The 11,885-nt window shown below is 50.7% G+C and overlaps 1 protein-coding gene across 1 annotated transcript; it reads left to right on the forward strand.

Annotated features, from left to right (window-relative positions):
• The first annotated feature begins 85 nt into the window (after positions 1–85).
• WDR31 (WD repeat domain 31) lies at positions 86–11,276 on the forward strand. Its single transcript, XM_082775278.1, has 10 exons — positions 86–295; positions 1,759–1,892; positions 2,693–2,819; positions 3,297–3,371; positions 6,417–6,561; positions 6,649–6,749; positions 7,319–7,386; positions 7,850–7,991; positions 8,474–8,636; positions 10,069–11,276. The coding sequence occupies exons 2-10, from the start codon at positions 1,846–1,848 to the stop codon at positions 10,227–10,229; spliced, it is 1,029 nt and encodes a 342-aa protein (XP_082631404.1). The 5' UTR covers positions 86–295; positions 1,759–1,845; the 3' UTR covers positions 10,230–11,276.
• Positions 11,277–11,885: the final 609 nt, after the last annotated feature.

Raw genomic sequence — 11,885 nt, forward strand, 5'->3', positions numbered from 1 at the left:
CCCCGGGCCCGGCCCCACGGCCCCTCCTGGCAGGCGGAGCCGCCGCTCGCCCGGCCCCGGCCGTCGCCAAGGAGCCGCCGGCGTCGGGAGCCGGTCTGGGGGCACGGGGAGCCCGGGGTTTGTACCAAACCGGCCGGGATTTCACCCGAATTGCCGCTGTTACGGCTGCCCGGGGCTGTGGTCGCTGTCAGGCTGCTCCCGGGGGCTGCCTGCCGCCCCGTGGGGATGGGGCGATGGCCCCGCCGCTGGAGGTGCAGCGGGGGGTGAACACACTGCGGTGTCGGAGCAGCCTCGGGTATGGGTTGTTTAGAAAAAAAAATACGGTAGAAAATGTTTTTGGTTTCTTTTAAGCAGTGCGTTTAGAGGGAAGGGAGGGCAGGAGATTTGCCAACGCAGGATTCGGTCTTTTGAGGTGTAAGCGTTGGGTGAACCCCTTGCTGCGGGGTCCCTGAGTGCGGCACGGTGCTGTGAAGAGCTCGGTGATCGACCGAGTTCACAATAAATGCGTAGGAAAGCCTGCCGAGGAATAAAACCTGCCGTGCACATCCTGCCAAAGAACAACTGCTCGTTCATTCAGCAGTCAGGAAAATTGCTCGTTCCTGCAGCAGGCAGGACGCGGGGAGGCACCGCACAGCTCCCGCTGCCCTTGTAGCCCCCGCGGCCTCTGCTCCCATCCCACCTGTGTCGAGCTGAAGTCAGGGTGGGAAGGGGCCCAGCCCTGGAGAGCCGACCCCAGGTGAGCTCTGAGATTTTTATTTTGTGGGAGAAACAAATTCCAGTGTTCTTCTCTTGTCACAGAAAAATCACATTTGTTCCTAACATAATGTAACACTCTGGAAACTCAGTCTGACCAGAAGAAAATGATTGAGTTAACACTGCCCCTGAGCTGTGAGATTCATTGTTCTTTGCATCTTTTGATGCAAACTCACAGATAGAACAGGCAGAGATTAACTGGGTATTACTAATTGCTAATCTCAAAGGCTGCCGGGATAAAATTAGAAAGGGAATGTATTGTGTAAAAAAAAAAAACAAAACAAAACAAAAAAAAAACCTCTTGCTTAGTGCTTCTACTATTTGGTTCTCAAAATTTTGTGGGAGAGACTTGAAGCATGTATTTTCTTCACTAGATCAAGTAGGAAGGGTGTTTTTTTGTCATATTTTATTAGCAAAATACTACTTGTCCAGAAGATGGGAGTGTTAGCGTACACCTAGAGCAGACTAAATCCCATTAATACGTCTTGATCTAAGAAGAATCCAATTACTGTACATGGTAATTCACTGTCATTGGAACAGGTTTGTTGGTGACTGCCCTTCATCTGTGACCGTAGCCAGTGTCTTTAATCAGTGGGGGTTGTGTCACACCCAAGCCAGACAATTTCCCAGAACATGACCCTTGAGGATAAATTGTGTAGACTGGGATCTCCCAGGAATATGGAAGTCCTGGTAATGGAGTAAGAGGAGGAGTAAGGCACAAGAAGAAGTACAGGCAGCAGCTCCGTCTCTATTGTGGCCTCACCATGCTTGGGTATTCGTAAAGCTCAGCTGAAAAGCCCCAGTAACCACATCTCGGCAGCTGGCCCTACACTAAGCAAAAGGTTGGACTGGGGAGCTCCAGACATCCCTTACACTGAGATTTTTTTTCTCTTATTCTAAACAAAGTTAAGATGTAGATACCGTGTTGCCTGCACTTTGTCCTGTGTATGCAAGAAGCAAAAATCTCTCTGTATTCCTGGTAATGCTGTGTCTCCTCACCCTCAGGTCACGTCCTAGCAGCAAGCACCTCAGATGATGCAGTGATGCTCAGTGCTGCTGGCCGTAGTTGAAGCCGTGCTTTTCAGTAGTGGGATGGGGAAACTGCAGAGTAAAATCAGCTTCCACTCCACCAAGTACAGGTAAAGCAACGTCAGATGATCATGTGTTAATAAACCATGTATATGAATGGAGAATATAGCAAGCATGTGGTTCAATAGCTTCATTATTGGATTTATGAATTAGAATTTATTTTTGACCCTTGCTTCTAAATTCTGCCTAGCTTATTTGGCGGACTAAAATCCAAAATACAGCTCACAGGAGTGGCTGAATATGTAAATGTGACCAGTGGTTATGCTCTGTGATTGCTAAGGCAGTGCTCTCTCTGAAGGCTAAAAGGTCTAGGAGTGGCTGTTTAGCCCAAATATTCAAAATGCTTCATCATCTCTTCACACTGCCATCAGTTTTCATCGGTAAGGTGCAATAATTAAGTATCTGGCAGCAAAAGTGATGATCTTTGCCTGGAGGATCAGCTGAGAGCACAGGTTGGTGGGGGACTAGAAGCACCTGGCAAGGCTGGTTTCAAAGAGCCAAAGTGCTGGGCCTGCCAGGACAGCAGCAAAGCCTGAAAGGCATTCATGGAAGTGGAGACTGGAAAAAATGAAATGCGGTGTTCTTTTGTTCTTTGCACTGGCGTGGAGTGAGTAAACAGACAAATATTTAGCAACTCGAGGTATAGAATAGACATACTCCATCTCACCTAGTCCCGGAGACACATTTGTCTGTTGACAGCTTCCCTTCAGCTTTTTAAAGTCTGACGTTGTCATTCTGCAGTCCAGCCAGTGGCGCAATCTCCTAAACCTCAGTCCAAGTGGGTGATATCACCCTGACTTTGCCTTAAAATGCACGGCAGCTCCTGCCACTGTTCCTCTGCCTGTTGCAGGGCTGATGGCTCCGTGGAAAAGACAGGACCTGGCAGAGGTGTTCAGCACAACCCTGTGCACGCCGATGCAGTCACTTCTGTGGCTGCTCTCAAAGCAGACCTGTGTGTGTCAGGAGGAAAGGATAAGGTATGGTACTGGCCCACCACAGGGCACAAAATGCAGTCACAGGCAGGAAAATATATTGGCAGAGACGTTAGAAAAATAAGGGGATGTGGCTTAAATGTGAGTTTTACATGTTTCTGTGATTGCTACCAACTTCGTCAGTGATCTGTCCGAATTGAGAAGGAAAAGGTAAGCTTAGAATGAGGGCACACACTGAAGCACACTGGGTCAAATTTCATAACGTTCTCCAGAGGTCAGGTCATGTCAAATGCTTTCACCCAAGCTTAGAACCAATGAGCTGACCCTTCTCTGATGTTATCTGACAAAAGACAGGCTCCAAAGGCAGTTATATTGGCTGTAGGAGCTCAAAACCAAAAGTATCTGTTCACTCTTCAATCTTGGTCTGTGCACAGGTCTGAGTATAAAATAAACCAAGATAGTGCATGAGCCTTCTTTGTCCCATTTTGCTGCTGATGATTTCCTTCCCCTGGTTCTCTGCAGAGAGTGGCTGTTTGTAACTGGAGATCTGGAGCTGTGCTGAGGCGGTTCATTGGCCATGAGCATGAAGTCACCAAGGTGAGTGTCAGCTGAGTGTGGTTGGGGTCTTCTGCACCCGCCAGAAACTGGGAAAATAGGAATGATAGAGCACAGTTTGTCATCCACAGAGGGCTCACTTTGCTCTGTCAGAGTTACCTGGGTGTCAGAATGTGTTAGGCTTTTCCCAAGCTCCCAGCTGGTACTTTGCTGTCCAGGAAAGAAGCACTGGTTGCAGCCAGAGGAAACAGGGCACCAGGACACTTGGCTATTTGCTTATCTTCCCTTCAAGAGACTGCGTGACAAAAACTCAGGATTAATTACTACGTCAAGTATTTGATTCAGAGATGCTCTTTGCTTTTCTTCAGGTCTCATCCCACTAGACTTGTTATTCTACAAAACAGCTGTGCCCAGGAACAACGGGGCTTTAATTTTCCATCCAGCATCCTGATTACAAAACCAAATATGCTACTCTGAGAACAAACATGCAGGGGTGCATACGTGCTGTGCCTCCCAGCTGGGAGTAGCCAGGTATTCCCTTGTGCTCTGGGAAGTTGAAGGGATGAAGGGGGCTGGTGGTGCTGCCCTAGGAAGAGCTCAGAATTCACATTTCATTCATCCCCCTGCTCAAAGTGACTGTGTACTGGGCTCATTTTGTTGTTTTTTGTGTTTTGTGTGTTTTTTTGTTTTTTTTTTTAAGGAAGCTTTTGCCATAAAAGTAATTGTTTCTGAAAACAGGATGGGGGGAAAGGCTTACTTTGCAGCATTACATTGATTCCAATGTCTTCTTTCAGAAGCTTCAGCACATGTGAGCTTCAAAGCTGGAATTCAAATTTAGCAGTGAGGTGCCTTTGTGTTGGGAATGTGCTTTTGCTTACTCCTGTGAGAATACATCCAAAATTGGAGCATTTTTTCGCCTTTAAGAACAACAATTTGTATATGGTGATAGCATGCCTCCTCCCTCCTACAGTTGGTATCTGTTCAGGTGCCCTTCCCACAGAGCAGAGCTGACGATCTGTTGGAGTCAGCCTTTCCTGGTAATTGCAGCTTCCCTTCAGGTGCCAGAACACAAGTCAGAAAATCAGTCTTCTGCATTTCCTTTTCTCCCTGTGCTCACCAGGAGGCTCCTTCATTGCCCAGCTCAAGTGGCTGTGGAGACTGGGAACCCCCTTTGCCACTCAGGGTGGAGGAGAATTGGTGTGAGACTGTTAACCCAGCAGATCTCACCATCCCTCACTGTTTGATTGTGGAAAGATGAAGAAGAAACCAAGAAAATGACAAATAAGCCTTTATTACCACCCTGCCTACTCACAAAGGCACTGCACAGAAATGCCTGGCTCAGCCTCCAGTTTCTTTCCTTACTGTAACAACCTGAAAAGGAAGCTGACCTGCCACAGCCAGCCACTGCCACAAGGGCTGTCTGCAGCCTGGGCTTGCTGTCCCCATGTCATCCGTGACCTCCTGCTGTGCAGGAGCTGGGGAGTTCAGTCAGCTTCTGCACTTGCTCTGGGGAAAGCCGGTTAATGGCTGTGTCGCCTGTAGCTGTGGTCACAGGGAAGGTGATCGGAAACCGTCTGGGTTCGTTACAGAGCCAACAACCTGCACTGTTCCCCAGGACTTGCCCTTATGCTGGAGAAGGTAGCAGGAGGAGAGGAGGCATTTAGCAGTCATGGCACAAGTGCCTCCAGACAGCGTGCAGCTGAGCTCCGTGATCTCTAACCAACCTCAGCACCAACCACTTCTTTTTAGGAGCATCTGTTGTCACTGTGCTGTAGGGGTCAGGAAAACAGACTGTCCTTGAGGGAGGACAGGGGAGGTTTGCTCCTCCATCAGCCGTGGATTTTCCTTGGTGATGCTCCTGTTGCTCAGGTTAACATCACTCTGTCTCTGTGGCTCCGCTGTACCTTTGGGGCCTAAGAATCCATTCTCATTGCTTCACTGCTTCTGTCCCCTCTGAAATTTTGGCTGACTTCCTGGGACAGTCCTGCACCCTTGTCTGCTTCTGGTGGGTCTGTCTGGGAGGTGAAGCCCACTCAGGTGCATGGGTTGTGTAGTGCTAGGTGGGGAGAGTGAGCACCTCAGGAGCTTTATCCCCTCACAAGTGGGAGAAGCTGGGGTCCATCACAAAAACAGTTCCCCTGCAACTCCTGGGAGTGAAATTTCCACTTGTGAACCCAAGAGCCAGTATGTATTCAGTCTTTCTCATCTAAGACAGCCCAGCTGTGCTACACAAGCGATCGGCAGTGAGCTGGGATTTGGCATTCATCTTCCTGGGCTAAGAACGGGCGAGCATTTTTCCTGTTAAGTGTCACAGGCAAGTACCAAGACATTCTCCAGCCCATGTCTCCAGTTCAGGGCATCCCTGGGGACAAAGGGGGATGTTGAGGGCTTTTCTTTTCATAGCTCTTATTAAATCCTGGTGTGTCCTGACTACTGTCTGTGCAGAAAGTGCAAGTAGTGATAGCTCTACAGAGGTCTGTTGGTGTTCGTGAAGGTGCCAGTTCAGGGTGGGAATGGAGATAATGAATCAAGTTAATGAGGTAACCTCTCCTTGCAAAATTCCTCTTGAAGGGGAGGGGGATGCAAAACACCCTGGAAACCTTCTCTGAGCCTGGGGTCCAGGGCAAGAGAGATGCAGCCTTTCAGTGTCATTACTGCTCTTGGCCCAGAACTAAAGATGAAAAATAGCCAAGTGCTGTTGACGTTCTTCTTGTACCAGAAATCTAAAGCAAGGTCCATCATGGGGTAAAATCCTCATTCCTTTGCTGCATGTTGTTGGGAGCCACAGTTGCTGCCTGCCCTCTCCAGGCTGGGGCTCACAGCAAGGCAAGGCAGAGCCCCAGGCCCCACTGCACTGGGCTTTGCCCGTGGCCAGGGTTTAGCAGAGCAGGAGCAAGCAGGAGTCACAGGTCCTCCGTGTGAGCACTGAGCAACCCAGCGTTTGCAAAACAGCATGAAGGTGAGGCTCCTCCCTATCACATCTCTGCATGTCTCAGACTTTGACATGACCGAGCAGCATTGTGCTTTCCCTGCACACGGCTGGGCTGGGCAGGAGCTGACCTACTTCTCCCATCTGGTCCTTGGCAGGTCACCTGTGCCCTCGACTCAAATAGAATCTTCAGTGCATCCCGGGACAAGACAGTAATGATGTGGGAGCTTCACAGGACTTCAGGGCCAAGCCAGCACTTCCCAGGACATGACCTGGTTGTTACTGGACTGGCTGTGAGCCCAGGTGAGGACCAGCACACTCCTATTCCCCAAACAATGATTTCTTCACAGTTTATCTTGACAATTTTTGTATGTTAACGTGTGGTTGCAGATGCCACTCAGCTGTGCACAGGCTCGCGAGACAACACTGTCTGCAAGTGGGACATAGAGACCGGAGGGTGCCTGGGCAGAGCTGCTGTCTCCAGGAACCTGGTAGGAGCCGCTGGTTGCTCGCATCCTGTAATGGCAACGCGCTGCCTACTCGGGTACTTCACGAGTAAAGCCACATAGAGTGAATTTGCCTTGAGCTTGGCACTGCAATAAGCCCTTGAGGCACCGCCTAAAGGCACAGATTGCCTTTATGTTTGGGGAGATCAAAGCCTGGGGGTAGTTACACTTTCCTCCAGGAAACAGCGCCTCTCATAGCACAAAGATACCACGAGACGTGTGGTGATTTATTAATTCCCTCTTGTACCAGCTAGGCAGTGGAGTTGTATCTTCTGGTGCTTGTGGTGCCCTTATTCCCATGGCACTGTGCCCCGCTGAGCTGCTGGTGCCTCTCTGCCTGCTAATAAAGCCCAGCCACCTCTCTGGGATCAGACCAGCACTGGTCCCAACAGCACTGGTGGGAAACAGAAAAACCTTCATCCGTCATTTCCTGCTCACTACCCAGCAGGAGAGCGAGGACGGGGGAGCTTTGTGGTTGTGTACCTACAGGCAGATGTCAGCCTGGGCTGCACGCAGAGGTGGGCAGCGTGTTGCTCTTCCCTTCCCCTCCACAGGTAACACATCTGTGCTGGGTTCCTGGGGAGCCCTATGTCATCCAGACGTCAGAGGATAAAACTGTCAAGTAAGTGTTACAGGTGGCCACGGAGAAGGGAGTTACAACCTGGGGTACATGGCAATGGATTATGGAAAATGTCGGTACACAAGGGGTTGGTTGGTTGCTTTTCATAAAGTCCTGGTGTAGCCAGAAGCCACCTTCCAGCTCACCTGGGTCTTGGAGGGTGGTCTCTTGCCAGGGAAGGACAGCATGGGGACACCCGAGGCAGTAAGCAGCACTGGGCTTCAACTATGTGTAAAAAGAAAAATGGTTCGGAGCTCCACAGAGCTGCTCTGGCTAAATACTGATTTAGGACTCAGGGCGTGGGACAGACAAATGCAAGTATGCAGTGACAGCATTGAGAGGAAGGAGGGAGACTGTCCCATGATGGAAGAGATCGAAGGCAAAGTGAGGGCACAGTGGGGGCACCGAGGGAAGCCCTTCGTGGCAGTGATGCCCCGTCCTCCTTCCCCCCTCTCGTTGCTTCCAGGATGTGGGACAGCCGGGAGCTGCGGGTGGCACACACGTTTCCAGGCAAGCAGCACATCCAGACGTGCTGCGACGTGAGCCAGGACGGGCGCTATGTCCTCAGCAGCAGCAGCGGCTTCGCTGGGGAGGGCTGCGAAGCAACCGTGAGTTGGCTGGGCAGCAAGTCCTGCTTTCTTCTGATTTCTCTCTAACCTCCACCGCACACAGCAGAGGGCAGCAGATCAGTGCTCCAAGGGTCTGCCTGCAGCAGAGCACAGATCCCACTGCTTTGGCCTTACTCTGATGTCACCAGTAAGGCTTGAGCTTAGTTCCTTCCTGCCTGTCTCTTTGGTGAGTCTGCTGCAGTAAGAGGTCTTTTTCCTCATTAAAGCACCGTGATTTTGTTTCAGTTTGCAGGGACGTGTTTGAATGGTAACAAATGGTGAAAATCCTTTGGGGTCTGAAGTGCTCTAGGACTCTGAGCATAAGCGGGGGCTAGAGGCGATGTTGCACTGCTGGAGGTAGATGTTGCACTCAGGATTGGCAAGGAGCTCTTTAGCCTCCTCCCTTTCTTCACAGAACAGCTCCATGTTAGCAAGTGACACTAACGGAGCCTGAGCTCTAAGCACTGCCTGTTGCCTTGCAGCTGTGGGACCTGCGGCAGACGAGGAGCCGAGTACGTGAGTACAAAGGGCATTTCCAGACCACAACCTCCTGTGTCTTCCTTCCACGGGGCCCTGCTCTCGCCCCCAGCATTGCCACATCCTCGTACGACAGCAAAGTGAAGGTCTGGGACCAAGACACTGCAGGTAAGGGAGGGTGCTGCCCACTGACTGTGCTACCCTGGGAAAGCAAAACTGCTTCCTTGGTTTCTGTCTCCCTGGGGTGATGAGAACACACCTGTGTGTGCCTGTAACCTCTGAATTTTAATCAAATGCAGCCACGGGGCAGGGTGGAGATAAGCAGCAGAGCAACTGGTGTTGTGCCAGGGGCTTCTGCCTGCCCTCCAGCACAGGAGGGCGTTTGCGTGCATGAGGTTGGAGGTGGTGGGTGTCCTTTAACTAAAAGGAAGCAATGACAAGCTGGTTTTGAAAGGTGTCCAAGTTCAGCAATGAAATGCAAATGATAAAAATGAAAAAGGGCAGTGGAACTCCAGGGCTTCCCTCAGATACAGGTGGAAAGCTGCAAAGCACAGACTGTGATCACCCTCTGAGTGGGAACTGCAGGCATTTCAGGGTTAGCCTGCTTGCTGGAGGATTTGGTGAGGGCTAAGTCCTCACGTGAGCTGGACACAAAGGCTGATTACCTGCCAAGCCCCGACACAGCAGTGGGTTTGTTATCTAATGCCTTGTGCAGAGGGCAGAGACAGTTCCTTCTGGGAAGCTGTTTGGGTTCACAGACATGCTGTGTGCTGGGTCCAGCAAAAATCATTAGCATTAGACACTCACTGTACTAAGAACCTCTTCACACACAATTATTTTAAATAGAATAAAAGTAGAAACCTGATGTTGTCCCACAGTAAAACTCTCACCTTCTCTTTTCACTCACCTCACTTTTTACCCTGGTGCCTGTGCACGCTGAGACAGCCTTGGGGTCGGCAGCAGCTCTGCACGTTGACTCTTTTGACCTTCAGCTGTCAGCTCTAGTTCAGGTGCTGTCTGGCAGGCGTACGTCGCTGTGAAGGGCAGCTGCCTGTATGTCCTTGTCACACGGCTCTGCGACCAGCTCAGCGTGGGGCTGGTGCCTGCATAAATACATCAGGATTTCTTATTACAGACACAAACAGAAAGGCTGATGTGGCTCTGAACACTCTAAATCTTACTTTTGTTTCTCTTTCAGAGGTTTATCAAAACTGTGTGAGGGGTTTATTAAAACCCTTGGAAAGAATTTTTCTTGATCATAAACTATTTGGGAGAAAAAGGCATGTTGTAATGCCTCCACGTGAGCCCTGCAGCTCTGTCTGTCTGTCTGTTTTGGTTTTCTCTCCAGTGGAGGTGCCTGGCCTCAGCCTGGATCCCTGTTCTGGCCTGCAGGGACCCCAGGGGGGCTCACCCAGCACAATGGGGGGCGGAGGGGGCAGCACAGCCCTGCGCATGGCTCACCTCCCTTGCAGCAGACCGAGGGGTGAGCAGATGGGCAGCTGGACACACAGGGGCAGAGCCAGGATGTGGGAGCTCAGGGTGGTCGTCCCTTACCTTGGAAAACCACACATCCTGAATGATTTCTCTCTTGCCTTCCCAGCCTGCCTGGCCACTGCGTGCCTCGAGGGAGCAGGACCACTGGCCTCACTGGCCGTCTGCGACAGCTCCACGCTGCTCTGTGCCACTTTTAACTCAGGGATCCACTTACTGCGGATGAGAAACGGTGCCGACCTGGAGCTGGAGGAGCTGGCAGTATTCTGACCATAAGAACCTTTCCAGCAGAGACTGCCCCGCAGGCAGCCAGTTCCCTGTCAGCTGCCCCTGACTGCAGGCACAAGACAACGCTGCACCTGCAGAGCGGTGACACAGCTCAGGGGCAGCAGAGGGGCTGTACTGCTTATAGCTTGTAGGTGGTGGGAAGCAATTATAGAGCTGTCTAGAAGAAAAGCCAAATCATAGCTGCATTCAGGCCAAGTTCTCACTCCTGTAAGAGCACTGTTTGATTTGCAAAACCTCCATGCAGACATGAAGGGGGCTAGCAGAAGAGGACCAAGGAGCTATGAGAAAGCATGTACATCCCTGCGGTGGTTCTCAGGTCTCATCACATCACTGCTGCCCTACAGCAGGAAAGCTGGTTTTAGTGGGAGGAAAAAGAGCAACCACCTTAGACTTTATCAGACAGTGTGAGAAGAAATCAGGGATCTCCGTCTCCTTCCCTGGACAAGATTTAAATCAGCATCGCTGTTCTGTTTCCCTGAGCCAGCTCATGGCAGTGCCTCCAGAGGGCTCCAGGAGCTGAATAATCGGCGTATTTACATTGCTGTGAGGCAGTAGGCTCTCAGGACACATCTGGCTCCCATTTGTGGAGCAGATGGTTCACATCTGGCCAGGTTGGTCTCTGGCTAAGCCAACAGGCAGCACTGCAGGGTGCCAGGGCATCAAGCAGGGAAGGTGTCGTCCTTCTCCTTGCTCCAGCTCATTGTCCTGTTTAGCGGAGCCAAACACCATGTGACAGAAATCTTGCACTGGCACTTATACCCCTGGGACAGTGTGTGTGTGTAAATGCAGAATGTTCATGGGTGTCCAAAATTTCATCTAAAGCCAGCTAGAACCATGCTGCTGCCTCCAGGGGGAGCAGGCTGGCTAAGTGCTGGGCAAGGGCTGCCCCATGAATGGCAACCCGATGAGGTACGCCCTTGGGGAGCTTGTCCTTAAGGACAGGGAGATCCCTGGCTCTGCAGCTGGAAGCTTGTGCTTCTGAGCTCGGGCAGTCCCTTTAGCAGACCCTTCAAGAGGTACTTGGGCACACATAGCTGGGTATCTAGGCTTACACAAGAGGAGATTTCAATTAAATATTTTTCTGTGCTATTTCCTGGCCTCCAGCCTGTTAACATGTTTCCTGGGAGCAAACGAGAGCATCCAGCACGTAGCAGGTGCCACCATATTGCTAGGAGGAGGAGCAGGCACACAGCTCTGCTGGAAAAGTAACCCATGAGTAGTTTGATGTTGAAACAGCATGGTCCCACGTACACTGCACACGTTGAAAACAATGCTGTGTCTGCTTTCCTAGGTAATACGGACAGCTCCAGCTGACAAGAGGGGAGATGAATGTCTTCTCTTTTCCCTTGAAGCTTTTTTCCATTTCTTAGTCAGGCACAGAGGTCAGGGTGCACATACAAATTATGTTTTGATTTTCCAGACCACATTTGCAAAACTTCAGTTTAAGGAACAAACAACAAATAGGACGTTTCTTCACAGTGTAAGTTAGAACAAGAAAATCCTGCACTGAAGTAGCCTTTGTATCACACGTAGTGAGACACAGAAAAAACTTCAGCAGGAGATAACATCCATGGATTTGAAAGACCCAATTTGTGAGACAGCTCAAGGAGCTAGGACATGAGATAGCCTGAGATGGTA

Source organism: Aythya marila (genome assembly GCF_965140915.1).
Source record: "Aythya marila genome assembly, chromosome: 19".
Lineage (NCBI taxonomy): Eukaryota > Metazoa > Chordata > Aves > Anseriformes > Anatidae > Aythya > Aythya marila.